The sequence below is a fragment of the Anolis carolinensis genome, chromosome 4 (assembly GCF_035594765.1).
Source record: "Anolis carolinensis isolate JA03-04 chromosome 4, rAnoCar3.1.pri, whole genome shotgun sequence".
In the NCBI taxonomy this organism is placed as follows: Eukaryota; Metazoa; Chordata; class Lepidosauria; order Squamata; family Dactyloidae; genus Anolis; species Anolis carolinensis.
The window spans coordinates 146,495,236-146,512,647 of record NC_085844.1 but is presented as its reverse complement, the minus strand read 5'-3'; the positions used below and the strand labels follow the sequence as shown (position 1 = coordinate 146,512,647).

General features: G+C 36.4%; 1 protein-coding gene across 5 annotated transcripts in view; it reads right to left on the bottom strand.

Moving 5' to 3' along the window:
* ccdc18 (coiled-coil domain containing 18) overlaps positions 1–17,412 on the bottom strand; it is a 45,731-nt gene that overhangs the window by 23,453 nt on the left and 4,866 nt on the right. For all 5 annotated transcript variants that reach the window (XM_008109167.3, XM_062979534.1, XM_062979533.1 and 2 more), the window contains 11 exons: positions 15,552–15,680; positions 14,652–14,748; positions 10,285–10,406; positions 8,836–9,145; positions 6,835–6,917; positions 6,575–6,726; positions 5,883–6,100; positions 4,723–4,833; positions 4,291–4,422; positions 3,159–3,293; positions 2,047–2,124 (listed from right to left, as the gene is read on the bottom strand). In XM_008109167.3, the coding sequence (XP_008107374.2) occupies positions 2,047–2,124; positions 3,159–3,293; positions 4,291–4,422; positions 4,723–4,833; positions 5,883–6,100; positions 6,575–6,726; positions 6,835–6,917; positions 8,836–9,145; positions 10,285–10,406; positions 14,652–14,748; positions 15,552–15,680 (1,567 nt within the window). The remainder of the gene's footprint in view (positions 1–2,046; positions 2,125–3,158; positions 3,294–4,290; positions 4,423–4,722; positions 4,834–5,882; positions 6,101–6,574; positions 6,727–6,834; positions 6,918–8,835; positions 9,146–10,284; positions 10,407–14,651; positions 14,749–15,551; positions 15,681–17,412) is intronic.

The following is a 17,412-nucleotide window of genomic DNA, read 5'->3' as shown; positions in this document are numbered from 1 at the left end:
TAAATGTATGATGAAAAAAGCATCCTCCAGGACTTTCTGGAGGATTTTTTTTCATTGAGAAGGATAATATTGTGCATTGGACTATAGAAACCTGTCTGATTGTTTCTTGACTGCTCCTGTCTACTATACAGCCATGTTTTGTGTTCTGCAGGAGAAACACAAGACTCAGGAGTTGGGGAATCACTGCATAAGAGAGGTGATGAATTCTTCCCTCTGCTATAAATAAACACAGCTTTTCATCCTAGCTGAAGTCAATTTTCTATTCTGAACAAATATGTGGCTTGCATCCAAAAGTTCCTTTGACTGAGTTTCCTCCAGAATAAATATATATATATATATATATATATATATATATATATATATATATATATATAAAACACTGAAGTTTGATAAATTTGGCTTGTTGTGGAAACGAGACACACAGACACACACAAGACAATAGGAAGTGAGAGAAATCTACCACTAGGAACGGGAAATCCACTCCTGGAGAAAAGGTGTCTCCAATGAAACTTTCTCACAATCCTTATTTCCACAGTAAGTTATTTTGTTTCAAAACCCAGTGATCATAGGGACAGAAAGTATGGGGAAATCTTCTAAATAAGGGCACAGATAGAAAAGCAAATACCACAGGGGTGTTAACTCTTCCCTATGCTATTCAAAGTCCTCCTCCCCTTTATGTATGTATGTATATATGTATGTATATGTGTGGCTTGCTATGGAAACTCTACTAGAGGGGGGGGGGAGAGAGAGAGTAGACATATATGGCTGGAGTTGTACTTAAAAATGTACCTGCTCCGATTTACATACAAATTCAATTTAAGAACAAACCTACAGAACCTATACTGTTCGTAACTTGGGGTCTGCCTATACTAAAGAGAGTCAATCATTCAGTCCTAGTTCACCTTTAAGATAACAGGTGATGGAAGAAAGAATTTCAGCAATAGGAGGCTTTCTTATAAGAATACTTCAAGGATTCAAAATGTCCCTGGCACAAGGTAGAAGAAGTCTAACTATTCTACAAATTCTGATGAGGACCTAGTCCCCTTTGGCCCATTCTCTGTTATCCGCAAACAGCATTCAGTTAATCAGTCTGAGATGGAGATGGAAAGCAGGACTGTTTCATTGGTTCATTTGGAAGACCAGCCCCTTTCAGTCCCTCCTCTCCCTGAACTGTTTCCTTTTCTGCTGGAAATGTGTTGTCTTTACTCCTCCACTGAGATCTTCTGGGGGACGCTTACTCCAAGCAGCCAGAACCTAACTGGCAACTGTCATCCAGATGACCTTTTCATCGGCCGCTCCAAAACTGTGGAATGGCCATCTAGAAAAGATCTGACAGCAAAATCAGATGTGAGAATTTCAGATACAAGTAAAAACCTATCTCTTTCGGTAGGCCTACCAAGTCTGTTTGAACTATGACTTTTAAATCACATTGTTTATAATGTTTTAACTTGTGTCTCAGGTATTTTAATATCTGTATGTTTTAATATATGCTTTTATGGTTGCATTTTAACTAGGTTTCAATATATGATTGCATTGATGTATTTAACTCTGTTGGGCCCCACCTCGAGCTGAAAGAAGAGGCAGGTAATAAATAAAATTATCATCACCATCATCTGCTCTGAGATATAGTAGACCAGTATTTTTAAGCCTACAATAAATAAGACCCTTTATAAGAGTTTCAGAAATGGTGTACGTCAATAAAAAAAAAAGTGCCTTTCCGTTTTAAACAAAAATAACATTTCAGGGATGTGTAATTCTTTCTCCACTCATCAGCTATGAGGTACAATACCTTTTCCCCCTTCAAATCCAACCTTAAAATGCACCTTTCCTAAGCCTATTTAATTATTCCATTCTTGCTCCCATGTTCTCTTTACCTCTTCCATTTTGCTGGCAGTCATTGAATTTGGACTGTAAGTTTTCAGCCCAGTGATCTGTCTTGTATTGCTGTTAGTTCATAAAGTGGCATGTTCAGCAACCATGTTAAATAAAGAAAAATAATAATTTATTAATATATTATCCTCTAATATTGGCCTATTATTATTGTACCTTGATTGTTTCCTCAGCAAGCTGTCCTTGCAATGTCCTTAAAGCTTCATCCTTCCTGTTTTTTTGTTGCTCCAATTCCTATTGGTATCCAGAATCAATAGCAAAAAATAAATAAAAAGTTATAATTTTTCTTTTAAGGTACGCTTTTCATCTATGAAAATAAATTCACTAATCTTCAACACCTAGTCCTGCCCAGCTATTGTTTAGGAGAAAACAAATCTGTAGATCATACAATCATTGTTGGAAGAGACCAGATGGGCTATTCAGACCAACTCCCTGCATGTAGGAAAGACACAAAGCACCCCTGATAAATGGCCATCCAATCTCTGTTTTAAAGCCTCCAAGGAAGGAGCATCTACCACACTCCAAGGCAGAGAGTTCCACAGCTGAACAGCTCTTATGGTCAGGATGGCTTTCCTAATGTTCACGCGGAATCTTCTTTCCTGTAATTTGAACCCATTACTCCGAGTCCTAGTCTCTAGGGCAGCAGAAAACATGCCTGCTCCCCCTTCCTTATTGTCATAAGGAAGAACTTCCATCTCTTGCACTTCTTTTTAAATCTGTTTTCCCCAGCGTTCCTTTAAAAATTCTCTGCCTTTAGAGCCTTACTTGCTTCACATTCCCTATACAGTGGTGTGAGGTTCAGTAGGTCTATAATCCAGTTTTCTGTGATCTTCATTGCACAGACAGCCCAAAATACTGGGGAAAGAGCAGGAAACAAAAAGCCTCAAAAGTTCCTGGATATCTATTTCCAGCTTTCAAGAACAGGTATATGAATGCTAGTTATATAATTACTGTGGCAGATCTGACCAGCATTAGCCCTTTTAAGATCCTAGGTACAAGTCGTCGCTGCCACCACTATAGCTATCTGGGAATTATTTAAGAGTATGCACCTGAAGTTCAACTTCAGGGCTTTTCAAGGCAAAACCCATGTTACTACAGAATTACTGGAGACAGATTCATCAACCTCTCCTTCTTTATGCCAATACATTTTGAAAGGCTGCTGAAAGTTTGTAAGTAGCAGTGTATCAAAATAACTGAACACAATTCTAAAAATAATTATAATAGGAAAAAAACACATGTCCACATAGTGTGACAGGTTAAAATGCTACCTCCTTGTTTTCTGTTAAAAGCTGATCCAGCGATCCAATCTGCCGTTGCTTAGATATAATATCTTGCTGCAAAATAGACAGTGTATTCTCTTGCTCCAGGAACTGTTGCTTTTTAGTTTCTAGCTGAGACCGAAGCTGCATTGAAAAAGAAATATATTCCCTGTGCAGCACCTCTTGTTTTTTTTTTCCAAAACTGACAAATAATTTTAGCAACTATTCATCACCATCTTCATCTAACTTACATGTGTTTTAACTTACTTAGGTTGTTACTTATATTGCTTGATGTGTTATTATTTGTTTATTTCTTATATGTTACATTATTTATTCTTGTTGTGAGCTGTCCCAAGTCCCATGGGGAAATGAGGCAAGGTACAAATAAAGATGATGATGATGATTACCTACACAGCATCTATTAACTGCTGGCTAATTCTTTACATTTACTAATTTTTTTAATAAAGTGCAAACGAAGTTTAACAGGCATATGTTCTGTGTTACCAATGTGATATGTTGAATGTAAAAACACAGAGCAAATGTCCTCCTTGGAACACAGTTTGAGTCTTTTTTGAAAATGGAAGAAAGATCATATGTACTCCCTATTAACTGTGTGCTACAAGCATGTCCGTCTCACTGCACTGCAATCTTTGCCCCTTTTCTGACATTTAATCATTATCCCGACTCCAAAGATATTTATGGAGGTTCTTTGCCCCAAACCCCTCAAAAACATGGACTGTTCACTCTTCTATATCAAATCATTTCCCAATAAACATAAACAAATGCCATAAGATTCACTCAATACACAAAAACCAACAGGGAAAACACCATCACTGCTCTATGTGATAAGTTTTCAGTGGGACGCATTCCCCACATTATTATATCCATCTGAATGTAAACATATTTCTTGATATGTGCAACAGTGTGGTGCTCTGACTCCCATAAAACAATTTGGAAGAAGCAACCATCAGACATCTGTATTTCATGACAGTCCACACATGTGACTGCCTGCATGTATACATTAAGTACAAAAGGAAGATGACAGAAACACTGCCTCTTCTATAATTACTAATTTGTTAATCATTTCTTTAGGAGCCGAAAAAATGGTAAGAAGATAATGTTATAAAAGCTAAACACTTACTAATTCAATCTGGTTTTCCATTTCGTTGTACTGTTCAAGGTGGATTATCTTTGTTTTCTCTAACATCAGAGAGAAATGACCTTGTTCCTCATTGATGTTTCTTTCCAAGCTATGAAGCTTAGACTTAACTTCCTAGGAAACAACCAAATTCTTGGTATCTATATATTGATGATTGGGGAAAAAGTCTTTTGAACTTTCAGTTATTATTTCCTTCTATAAACCAAGTCACAATATAAAGACACTCAAATAGTATCTATATTACTCAATGCTTTATGCACAAATTTCATAAAAACAATTTACATTTTAGAAATTATATTATAGGCATGTTTTGACCCCCCCCCCGAATGTTTGCCAGTATTTTGTATAACATCACATATGTAACAACACCTCCCTCTTCCTAAAAATTGTGTGAATAAATTGTAAGAGTTTTACCACTAATTCCTGTTCCAGCTCAGTATTTTTTGTGGCTGAAGTTGTATATGCAACTCTTTTTTCTTCCAACTGTTTTTCAAGGGTAGAAAGTTGAGAAGATTTCCTTGCTATCTGTATAGAGCATAATACATGTGTCAAATATACAGGACTAAAATAATAAGTATCCATTCTCCATCCTATATAAATAAGCCCCTTCTCACATAAAGGTGTTTGAATGAGACAGCTGAAGACCTCACTGATGTCATGCAATGTAATTCCTGCTACAGTTTTTCTTGCTCACAGTATAATTAAATTCACAACCCTCTGCTTTCCTCATAAATGGATGTTTCATACTTGGTTTTTTTTTTTATTAAAATAGCCAGCAAGGAGCTATTATGCCTGAAAGTAAGATAATACACACAATGTTTTACACAAGGGACAGGACTCTTTGATACTGTAATAGGTCAGGGTTAGCTACAGGAGGCATAAACAACTTTGGATAATCTGATATTTGAAAAGCCTCCAAGGCTCCTTCTACACTGCCATATAAAATCCAGATAATCTGCTTTGAAGTGGATTATATGGCAGTGTAACTCATATAACTCAAAACAGATAATGTGAATTATCTGCTTTGATAATCTGGATTATATGTCAATGTAGAAAGCGTCCAAGTGAGTTATAGATGGGTAGGAAACCAGTTTAAGCTAAACAATTCCATGGGGACTATAAATGAAAGAAGTAATATCTCTGCAAGAATAACCAAATTGTTAACATTTTACAGCAGGTAACCTTCAGGAATTATTACAAAGCCCATTCGGTTGCTATTCCACAGGTTAGTCTATTACGGCCCTTTCTACACTGACATATAATCTAGATTATCAAAGCAGATAATCAATATTATCTGCTTTGAACTGGGTAATAAGAGTCTACACTGCCATATAATCCAGTTCAAAGCAGATAATCTGAATTTTATATGGCAGTGTAGAAGGGGCCCATATCCTGAGAAGGAAACCCACCCATCATGCTAGTCAGGACAAATTGTTACCTTCCATTTTACTTCTTATTAGTTGGCTTCCAATTCTAAAAGGAAAAGCACCTACAATCTCCAAAGAGCAAATGTGCATCTTTATATAATTAGAATTAATCCCTGAGAGAAATATCTACTCTCTGTTTCCACTTACTTCCTTCTCCAAGCTAATAGATTTTGCAGCTTTCTCCAACAGCTCTTCCTGTATTGCTTGAAACTGACTAGTTCGTTGGGTCATGCTGTCTTTTAAAACAGAATTCTCCTCTTCATATTTTTCCAACTTAGTCCGCAGTTCTTCTAACTGTCTATTTAATTTGTGCTTCTCCTTTTCAAACTGTTTACTGAGAAGCTCCAATTGTTGATATTTACTCTCTGCACAATAGAAAGAGCAAGTTTAGATTGTACCACATTGCAGCAGTTTAGAAATTCCGGAGGACACATATCATTTCCACTTTAAGACTTACTTTCATTTATGTCAATCATTTCAAGGAATTTAGTAGACACACTGAGAGCTGGAGTTTGGTAAAAATATGAGCTTGGCAAAAATATTTTACACAGAATTTTCAGCACTTTCAACAACTAGCATTTGCATTAAAACTGGCTGTTGGGGATGGGGGAAAGGCTGTACAGTTTAGCACCTATGAAGCACCAGCAAATAAAACAGTCTGCTATTTCTAGCGATAGGTGAATAACCCTCTCTAACCTACAAAACCTCATTGTCTCTTATATTATGAATTATTGCCAGTAGGGTGCAGCTTTGCAAGATAGTACAAGACCCATATAATTTCAGGTTGACTGTTTTACAGAAGCAGCATGCTGCCTGTAACCCATCATCACCCTGCTTACCTGATTGATTTCCACCTAGTTTTACTGGTTCAGTTTCTAGACCATGTAAATTTCGTCCATCATTTCTTTCAGAGATCTCTTGTTGTAGCTTAGTGGCCATAGCTTCTCCTTGAAGTTTCTGAACCTCTGCTTCTTTCATTTTTAGTTTTAATCTATCAAAAATAAATAAATAAATAAATAAATAAATAAATATTATAGAAGTGTATGTTCCTTTTGTCATTCAGAACACATTTACCAAATCTAAAATCACTTTAAAATACCTTAGATCTTCTATGAGAAATTTATTTGATTCACAACAGTTTGCAAATGATGCTTCACAAGAATTACTTGTGGAATGAGCGACCTACAAATTAAAGGGGAAAAGACACAAATTTAATAATTATAACTATGATCAAATGTTAGACTTCTGCAAGTAGAATGTTGGGATCCTATTGTAGTCCATAATGTGTCCCTGAACTACAAAGAGTTAATTTCTGGGCAGCAGAGAATGCTGGAGAAAAGGAAAAGTGTTATGAGTACAATGTTTGGTTTAACCCAAAATGTATGCTGTGATGTATGACGTACTGAGAAAAGTTAATGGGAACTATTCAGTCAAAATCAAATCCTGTTGTTTCAAAATTGTTGAGCACATATTTTCTCACTAAAATCAGCATGAATTAAAAGTTCTCAACTGCATTATACCTCTGTACAGTCTCCATCACATTACAAGCCACTTTTCAATACTGGGAAATCTTGGTCAAGTTCCCCAAATGATGCACGTAACTGTGTATACAACATATATTATGATATCAGAAAAGAATAATATAATCCCATGTTCTTTTCTGCTTTGTAGTTATGTTTTATTTTTTACTTCCTATTATTAACAACTGCACTTATGCTAATATAGAGATTGCAAATAACTGTTGAGAAAGAATGTAGTGAAACTTTTCAGTTTTTGCTTTTATGGCAAAGGAACCTCCCTTTGAAACGGGTACATTTTTCTCAATATTGGTGTGATATCATGTTTAGATAATCCTGACAATTTCCTGAGGCTACACGGCTCTATGGAAAGCACAGAACTCCAACTGAAATAAAGGCGAGAACACAGAGCCTAACAAAAAAGCAGAAATCAGTGGATATTTTCTTGTGAAGTAAACCTTTTAGCAGAGGAAAGCCTTCCACAGGGGCATAAAAAATAACAAAATACAACCAAATCCCAAATTCACAAAACATTGATACCTTTACTGGCCAATCAAAATACACAAAATGCAAGCTTTCAACGCTCCACTGGCTTCTTCACCAGGCAAAGATGTTAAAAATCATACAGGAAAGGAAAAGAGGCAATGTTAGTCATAGGCGTATAGTAGATTTTGTCTCAAGTGTTACTTCTACTGCCAATTAAGATTGTATTGAAAGATCTTAATGGAACAGCTGCCATTTCCTTTTGGCCAGGCGGAAGAAAGGCAGATGGTAACATTTCAACTCCATTTGCAAAAGAAAAGTAACTGCCCTTAAGGTACATGCTATCCATGTCCTATGCAAAACTAGCTGTTCCTTTTTTAGGCAGAAAAAACTGAGTTTCTCAAGAAATCGCCTTACCTTTACATCAGTCAATATGTTGATTATGCTAGACAAAGGCCAAAAACATACAGAACAGAACATTCAAGATAAAAAGTACAGATAACACTAACCAAAGTTTTGTGCATTTTGGTTGGCCAGTAAATGCATTATTGTTTGGTGGATTTTGTTGTATTTTGCTTCATGGCTCACAGTTATTTCTGGAGCTGATAGAGGAAACCGTTTTTTAGAATCAGCAAGTCAAATAAACCCAGAAACAGGGTAACATTTGGCCAGTGTAGATGTGCAGAAGGATTGTGGATTGCTCCTCTGCACCATCCAGAGAATGAGCTTTGCACTGTTTTAGTATAAGCTGCAATGAAACAGACAGTATACCCCTAGACTGCAGTGTAATTTAAAGAGTACTCCAACTACTCAGCAACAAAGGCTCAACAGTCTTGGATGTCCTGCTTTTCTGTACAGAAGAGCATTTTCCCCTTTCAAATAAATGCAACTGTGCTCGCCACCAATTGTCTTCCAAAGTTGAAGTCCTGATCAATGTGGCAATGCATTCTGCACTATGGGATGCCATTTTAAATCATGTTTGACCTTTCTAGATTGTTTTGAAAAGAAAGCACTCTCCCTTTGTCAGTGGGGGGTTTGTACAGTATCCACTGTATATCTAATCTGATGGCATTGCAACAATTTAAACAAAATTACGGTACCTCTTTCAATGAGCTCTGAGACAATCGGGAAATAACATTTTCTAAGGTTTTAAGTTCGATTTTTGAATTCTCAATGTCTTTACTGTATGACTTAAGGTGACCCTGTTGCTCTGCAACAAGTGCTTTTAAGCCAGCATTTTCATTAAGAAGGGCACTTTTCTCTTTAAGTATTCTGTCTTGGTCATGAAGTTTATTTTCAAGCATCTGGATCTTTTGCTGGGAATGTTTCAGCAGCAATTCCATTTCAGAACTTTTGGCTTCGAAACACATTAGGCGTTCCTTTCCAATACAATTTTCTTCAATTAACTGTCTAAACAAATACAAAAGGAGAAAAGTTCAGCAAAAATATCCAAAGTATGAAAGATTTAATTTATAATGCTTCCCCTTCTTTTCTGTGACAGAAAGAAATTTAGGCAAAACTCTGGAACAAATTAAAACCAGGGATGCTTATGAATCCACCTAAGTTGCTTTCCACTGAGAAATAAAAAGGTAAAAACTGAAACCTTGAGAGAATATTTTTTAGAAAAGAAAATCAATGTATTTATTTAATCTGAATCCCACCTTCTCTCATCATGGGATTCAAAGCTACATACAGCCATTTAAAATACATAGTACCATAGAACTAAAAGAATTAGTAATACAAAGTTAAAACATTTAAAATATAATACAATAGAAATACGATGCCCTATTAAAAACTCTACCTGTGCAACCTATTAAAAACAAATGTCTTCCTAAATAAAAAGGTCATTACTTGATGGTCACAGAAATATATCAGGAAGGGACCAACTGGGCACAATTTTGGAGCAGCCATATGGCTCTTTACCATACCCGCAGTAACATGGATCTATTGAAACTGCCTAATGCCAAATGACATTAATTCCATCAGGCATTTTGAAGAAATATTGTAGAAAACACAGAATCCTATTTCAAACACTGAAACCCATAACACAATTTATTTATGCCTTCTCACAAGTTGGTCGTTAACAAGTATTTTGTTCTCTTTGTATGCTTTATGAAGCAAGCAAAGTCACTTAATCAGTTATTAAAAATTCCAAATCTATATATTTTCTGTCTGAAACTAAGTAAAACTGATTCAAATGGACATCAAAATGGTGGACTAGTAAAAGAAGAAAACTGTGGGAACCTATTCAGCCAGAAAACACATACTACATCTGACTACTAGAAACCCAGCCAGTTAGTATTGCCATAGCACAGTAAAACCGGGTCCCTCTCATTATTTGTGAAGAGGTAAGGAAATGTTTTATATCTAAAATCAATCACAATGCAATTTTGTTGCTTAGTGAGCTGTAGCATAAATTGAACTGGTTGTGCATTCATGTTCATTAACCACAAACCTAATATCAGAGGGCCAAACTATTCAAGCAAGAAAAGAACTTATAAAATGATTGTAGTAATATTTTCCACCAGGAAATGTAAATATGCAAATACCTCACTCGTTCCTTCAGGTTTTCAAGCTCACTTTTATAGCTATCACATTTTGCTTGTAGCTTTTCCTTTTCTTTAACACAGTTCATTAAATTTCTTTCTAAAATCTGTTCTTCCTGTTGAACCTGAATTTTTAAAAAAATCCAACAATAAATTTACCTGCTGTTAACTAGACAAATAGATTAGGTTTAGTTTTGGTTTGAACAAGCCAGTATCCTGGTGGCCAGGAGACCTCCACTGCTATGGGAGGGAGGCCTATATGTTTAGTGCCCAATATTCCCAATACACCTGTCCCTGTAACTAAATCTGGTACTTCAGTGCACAAAATCCAAAGGATGATGTCTGTTGTGTGGGGGCACATTTTCACATCAGAATACAAAAATCAATGCCCACTTCTTCAAAGTATCCTTTAGGATTAATAGGATCCTTTAGGATAGCATCAAAACAAATAAGCAGCATATCCAAATTAGCCCAACCTGCAGGCCACTATAAAGGGATCAGGGCCTGCTGTTCTCTGAACACAAAGCGGAGAATACGATTACTGATCTGTCCTTGAATACGCCCGAGGAACAGATCTGAGCCTTCTTTATTATCTCTTAAACCTCAATGTATTCCTGAAGCTTAAGTAATAGCACCAAAGCTGCTGAGGAAAAAAAAGGAGCCCGTTAGCCTCCATGAGTGGAAACTATCCAACTGTAAGAGGCATTTGGTCTCCCTTTTTTGTGGGATATTTTTAAAGTCTACTCTATATTTATTAGCAAGTATTTTGTTACTTATAATTTTAGATTGAAAGAAAAACAAAATAGAATCTTTTTGAAGTGCCAATTCCATCATGTATATTTTTAAATGTCAAATTATTATTCCTGTATTATTATTATTATTATTATTATTATTATTATTATTATTATTATTATTATTATTATTATATTGTATGACACAGCAAACAAGATAGATATGCTGGATTTCATATCAAAAAATCACAAGTCGAACACTTCCCAAGTGTCTGTGTGATGTATTTACGGATGATGCGCGCAGATCCCAGTAGGGTGGCCTTTTGCAGTTGGAAGATCGTAATTTTATCAATGCCTATTGTTTCCAAATGCCGGCTGAGATCTTTTGGCATGGCACCCAGTGTACCCATCACCACCGGGACCACCTGCACTGGTTTCTGCCAGAGTCTTTGAAGTTCAATCTTGAGGTCTTGATAGCGGCTGAGCTTTTCCTGTTGTTTTTCGTCAATGCGACTGTCACCTGGGATGGCAACATCAATGATCCAAACCTTTTTCTTTTCCACAACTGTGATGTCTGGTGTCAATGGTTTCGTCGGTTTCCTTGCAGAGTCTGCATTTTGGGTCATCAACTGATTTTTCGATCTTGGCCTTAATTGCATTTGTTCTGATGGCTTGCTCCTGGGCTGCAAGGATCAGGCCTTCTGTCTCCTTCTTAAGGGTCCCATTTGTGAGCCAGAGCCAGGTCTTCTCCTTATCAGCTTTTCCTTCAATTTTGTCAAGGAACTTTCCATGCAATGTTTTGTTGTGCCAGCTGTCAGCTCTAGTTTGTAGTGCGGATTTCTTGTACTGTTTTTTTGTCTGCGGTCCTTTGAGGAGTTTGATTTTTGACTTCAATCAAAGCAGGTTCTTCACTTTGCTTTACATATTCTGCCAGGGCATTTTCTTCTTCTTTGGCTGCTTGTTTTGCTTGTAAGAGTCCTCTGCTCCCTGATCTTCTAGGCAGATATAGCCGGTCTACATCACTGCGAGGGTGCAGTGAATGATGAATGGTCATGAGTTTTCTTGTTTTTCTGTCCAAATTATCCAGTTCTGCCTGTGTCCAATTTATAATGCCAGCAGTATATCTTATGACAGGTATGGCTCAGGTGTTTATGGCCTTGATGGTGTTGCCTCCATTGAGCTTGCTTTTGAGAATTTTTCTGACCCTTTGTGTGTATTCTTTGCTGACCACAGTTTTCACATGTTCATGCTTGATGTTGTCCAGCTGTAATATGCCCAGATATTTATACGCCTCTGGCTGGTGACACTTTATTGTTTGGCCATTGGGCATATTTATGCCCTCACTTTCAATGATTTTTCCCTTCTTCAATGCCACTGTCGAACATTTGTCCAAACCAAACTCCATGCTGATATCACTGCTAAAAATTCGGACAGTGTTAGTCAGAGACTGGATTTCAGTTTCCGTTTTCCCATACAGCTTCAGGTCATCCATGTACATCAGATGCGAAATTTTGTGAGATTTCTTAGATGTTTGATAGCAGAGATTTGTTTTTTGTAAGATTGTTGACAGAGGGATCATGGCAATAATGAAAAGCAGAGGGGACAATGAGTCTCCCTGGAAAATTCCTCTTCTGATGTTGACAAGTCCATAGCTTTCATTTCCAACGAACAGTTCAGTTTTCCATTATTATTATTATTATTATTATTATTATTATTATAATATCCTATTATATTTATATCATGACTTTCCTCCCAAATTGGGAAGCAAAATGATTTACTAACAGTTTAAAAATAGTTAAAAATTTGCAAACCGCAAAAGTTAGAAAGAGATCAAATTATAAAAATAAAATACTGATTAAAAGCACCTGTGATAAAGGTGCAACAGCACAACAAAAACAAATAGAAAGTCCAGCACACTGTATAAAGCCTGCCTCACCTAATTAAACAGATCCAAAAGACTTATTGAATTTTTTTTTAAAAAAAACCACTACTTCAGCTGTTTACAGAAATAGAGTAAAGTGGGTGCTAGTCTTAACCTCTTAGGAAGGGAGCTCCAGAGCCTAGGGAAGAAGAGCCTTCTTCTCAAGGTGCATCCATCTACACTGCAGAATTAACACAGTTTGACAACATTTAAACTGCCACGACTCAGAGTTATGGAATGCTAGGGGTTGTAGTTTTGTAAAGCATCAACACACTTTTTTGCAGAAGAGCCTAAAGGACTTGTACAACTACAATTCACAGGATTCCATAGCATTGAGCCAAGACAGTTAAAATGATGTCAAACTACATTAATTTTGTAGGATAGATGCATCCTCAGATATGCATCTATCCTACAAAATAGACGGCGCAGGCTGGATAGATGGCGCAGGCTGGACAGCGGCCAGCTGCAACAAATCACTCTGACCAAGAGGTCATGAGTTCGAGGCCAGCCCGTGCCTGCGTCTGTCTTTGTCTCTGTTCTATGTTATGGCATTGAATGTTTGCCTTATATGTGTGCAATGTGATCCACCCTTCGGGGTGAGAAGGGCAGAATATAAATACTGTAAATAAAATAAATAAATAAATAAATAAATAAATAAATAAACATGTTAGCATACTGTTGTGAGGCATTCAGTTTCAGATAACAAACTGCACAATCTTGTATGTTACTTTCAAATACGTTTGTAGTGGTGTGAACTCTTTCATTCTGACATAATGAATGAACTCTTTCATTGTGACACAATGAAGAAACTTTTTTTTGCTTGTATTGCTACCCCTGCACAAAGGTACTAATATATCATTAACAGTAATACTGGCTGTTAACATAAGCACTTTTTGTTTCCCATGGTCGTACAGCCCGGAAGCGGGCAAAGTGCAGACCACCAGCCCCAGCTCTTGTTGGACTATCGCTCTCTTTAGCATATCCAGGTGTTCAGAATGAGAAGAGTTAGAATCCTCAAACATCCAGTTGGCTGCATTTTACCCATCCTTTACTAGGTGAACGTCCCTTCTAGCAATCTCACTTTCAGCAGCAAAACACAACTGCACAAATTAATTTCTTTAAACATTCTGTTAAAATGAGTTGTCGAAAGTTTTCATGGCTGGAATCACTGGGTTGCTGGGAGTTTTCCAGACTGTATGACCATGTTCCAGAAACATTCTCTCCAGACGTTTTGTCCACATCTATGGCTGGCATCCTCAGAGGTTGTGAGGTCTGTTGGAAACTAGGCAAGTGGGATTTATAGGGTGGGAGAAAGTACACTTGTCTGCTTGAGACAAGTGTGAATGTTACAGTATTAACTCAAAATTCAGGACAGTAAATAAAGAAAAACACTCAGAAAACAGAGAAATTCCAGACATGAATCAATCAGAGCCAGGCTTTGAAGCTGCAAGGCCATTCAATGCTAATCAAGGTGATTAACTGCAACATTCACACTTGCCTCAAGCAGACAAGAGTTCTTTCTTGCACCCTGGACTTTTCACAGATATATAAACCCCACTTGCCTCGTTTCCAAGACACCTCACAACCTCTGAGTATGCGTGCCATAATTGTGGGCAAAATGTCAGGAGAGAATGCTTCTGGAACATGGCCATACAGCCCAGAAAACACACAGCAACCCGTTCTATTAAAATGATCAACTTTCTGAAATCATAACTCACCTTTTCCAGCTGATCAGTTATTTTTACTTTGTATCTTTTAAAAGTTCTTGTGAGTGCCTCAGCATTATACAGAGCTTCATTTCTTTGCTGCTCAGTTCTTTAAGTGAAAGAAATAACTCACTTTTAAATTAGCCAAGTAAAGCAACCATGTCATTATTCACACAAAGCAAAGTATTAAATAAATAGGAACAGGATGGTAACAAGAGATTTGCTTTTTTGCAGCATTTCATTTTCTTCAAATATATATCAATTAAAATTCTTATGGCATTTACAAATATAAACATTTGAATTGATAGGATACTATTCTGTGAGTATCTTAAAAGCTAAAATTAGCCTACAATGAACAATCCCCACATAGCAAAATATGAATAAGGCTTGAAGCACAACAGCATCCTCTTGCCCAAGTACATAGATCACAAGTAAGTGTGACTGTTGACTAAAACACAATATCATGAATAATCAACTGCATTTTTATTTATTTTAAAGCACTTAATGATTCAACTTTTACGAATAAAGCTGAAATGGATAAACATCTGAAATATCAGGAGTTGCTATTTCCCCTTAAATGCTGAGTTTTTGCACAACCGAAGGCATCCCATTTGACTAGAAAGATTAGAAATAGGTTTGCTTTAGCCTTAAACTATCACATTCCCTCTGCTTCCTCATAGTAGGGAGTAGTAAAATAACGGACTGTGTGAATCTCCCTCACCAAATTATGTTGAATGAGTACCCACTTTCGAATTTCTTTTAGGACACATTTATCAAGCTTTTCATTTAGATTTTTAGAAACCTGGATTGCTTCTAAAAGAAAATGATGACGTTTGTGTTTTTAAAAATGCACCTTAAAACAGATATATTATCAAGCATTAACAAAGCCAGTTTTGTCATATGATCTGTCACCTTTTTCCTTGTCTGGTCCGTTCAATAAAATCAAGTTCCATTTCTGCATATTCCTCTTTTAGTTTCTGAAAAGCATAATCTTTTTCCATTATCATTTTCCGGCTTTGTTGTAATTTATCTTCTGCATCTCTAACAACAAATCAGAAAAAGAACACATAACTATATTAAAAAACTTCATTGCAAATATATCTCATTAAGGACATGAAACAGTACTGTTTTCTTGTGTTTAGTATTGATCTGTATACTCAAACTGAAAGAAAAGGTAGAAAAGTACAGGTGCCCAATGATTTCCTTTCACAGTAACAATAGAATAGTACTAATGTATAGTCTGGCCCTTTGAACCAGGCAATGATAATTTACAATGAATGGTCTGCGGCTCTAATGAGACCTCTGGGTTTTTGAAACAGGTTGTTCAGTAGAATAATTGAATACTTTGTGCCTTGGTTGCTTTGGTAAAAAATATATAGTGAAAAATTATTTTGATTATTATTTTTCACGCAAGGGCATGTTATTACTGACAAGATGTTAATTTATATCCCAATTCCAGTTCCCAACAAGTTTCTATTATAAACATTTCCAAATACATTTATTAATAACATTGACATCGACTCACTCCAAAAAGAAATTAACGATTTAGATACAAATATGCTTCTGATAAACCAATGAGACAATTCAAATGTTAGAAATTCTGAATTTTCACAGAAACCTCATTTTCATAGCACAAGAGTTTGGAGGCTTTTGCTTCTGGTTGTAAACTACTGGTAATTATATATATATCTCATATAGTGAGATATGTTCTTAGGGGAAATGATTTGTTTTAACTATTGTAAGTTAGAACACGGAAGGATCAAATTATTTTAAATCCTGAAACCATCGAGAAATCATAGCTCCTTAATATCAGCTATCACAAGAAACTGATTTAAGTCAGAAGCAGATACTTCTGATCTTCTCATCTGTGTGTCAGAGACAAAGGCCACAACTTTGAGTAACATGATTCTATTTACATTGGTTTAGAAGAAAATTTCACTAAGGTCAGTAGATTTACCATATATTTCCATGTAGAAGTCAAAACATATATAGTAAAAAATGGGTTGACTGATCCATGGATCAATATGAGTACTGTAGCTTAACTTTTATCACTCTTATCAAACTTATGTACTTAAGAAGGAACCATCCCTTTCTCTGTGTGAAGTAGCAAAAGGTGAGATGGGCAAACTTCAGTCCTTCAGGTGTTTTGGACTTCAACTCCCACAATTCTTAACAGCCAGTAAGCTGACTGGGACTTCTAGGAGTTGATCCAAAACACCTGGAGGGCCGAAGTTTGCCCATGGCTGGATTAGACTGTCCTGGGAGAACCTAAAAGACGCACCAATCTCCTTTACTCTCTCCATCATGACACCACTTCCAACTTTTTTGTATGCCTGGGTGGAGAAATGGCAGTGATGGCCAGAGGTGGCTGCCCCCACCCTCTTTGATGCTTTTCCCTCTCTGTGGAATGACTATTTATCCATACTTCATATCAAAATTCATAATTTTGGCCCCCAAACCTGCCCTTGACATACATAAGTATATATATCTAAGGGTTCTAGATTAAAGGAAAAGCAATGTTCATTTCAATGTCCCTAAATATTCACAATAACCATAAATAGTTTTATTTGATATGTTAATTGGGTTTTTTTATATTAAGGATATGATGTCTTAATCTGATTATGTATTGCAGTCGAATGTATTTGTATGAATTTTATATGTTGTACGCCGCTTTGAATCCCACCCCTGGGAGAAAAGCGGGATAGAAATAAATATATAAATAAACACTATAGGACTCTCTAGTTATTGCTACTGGCCAGATTCTAGTATCAGT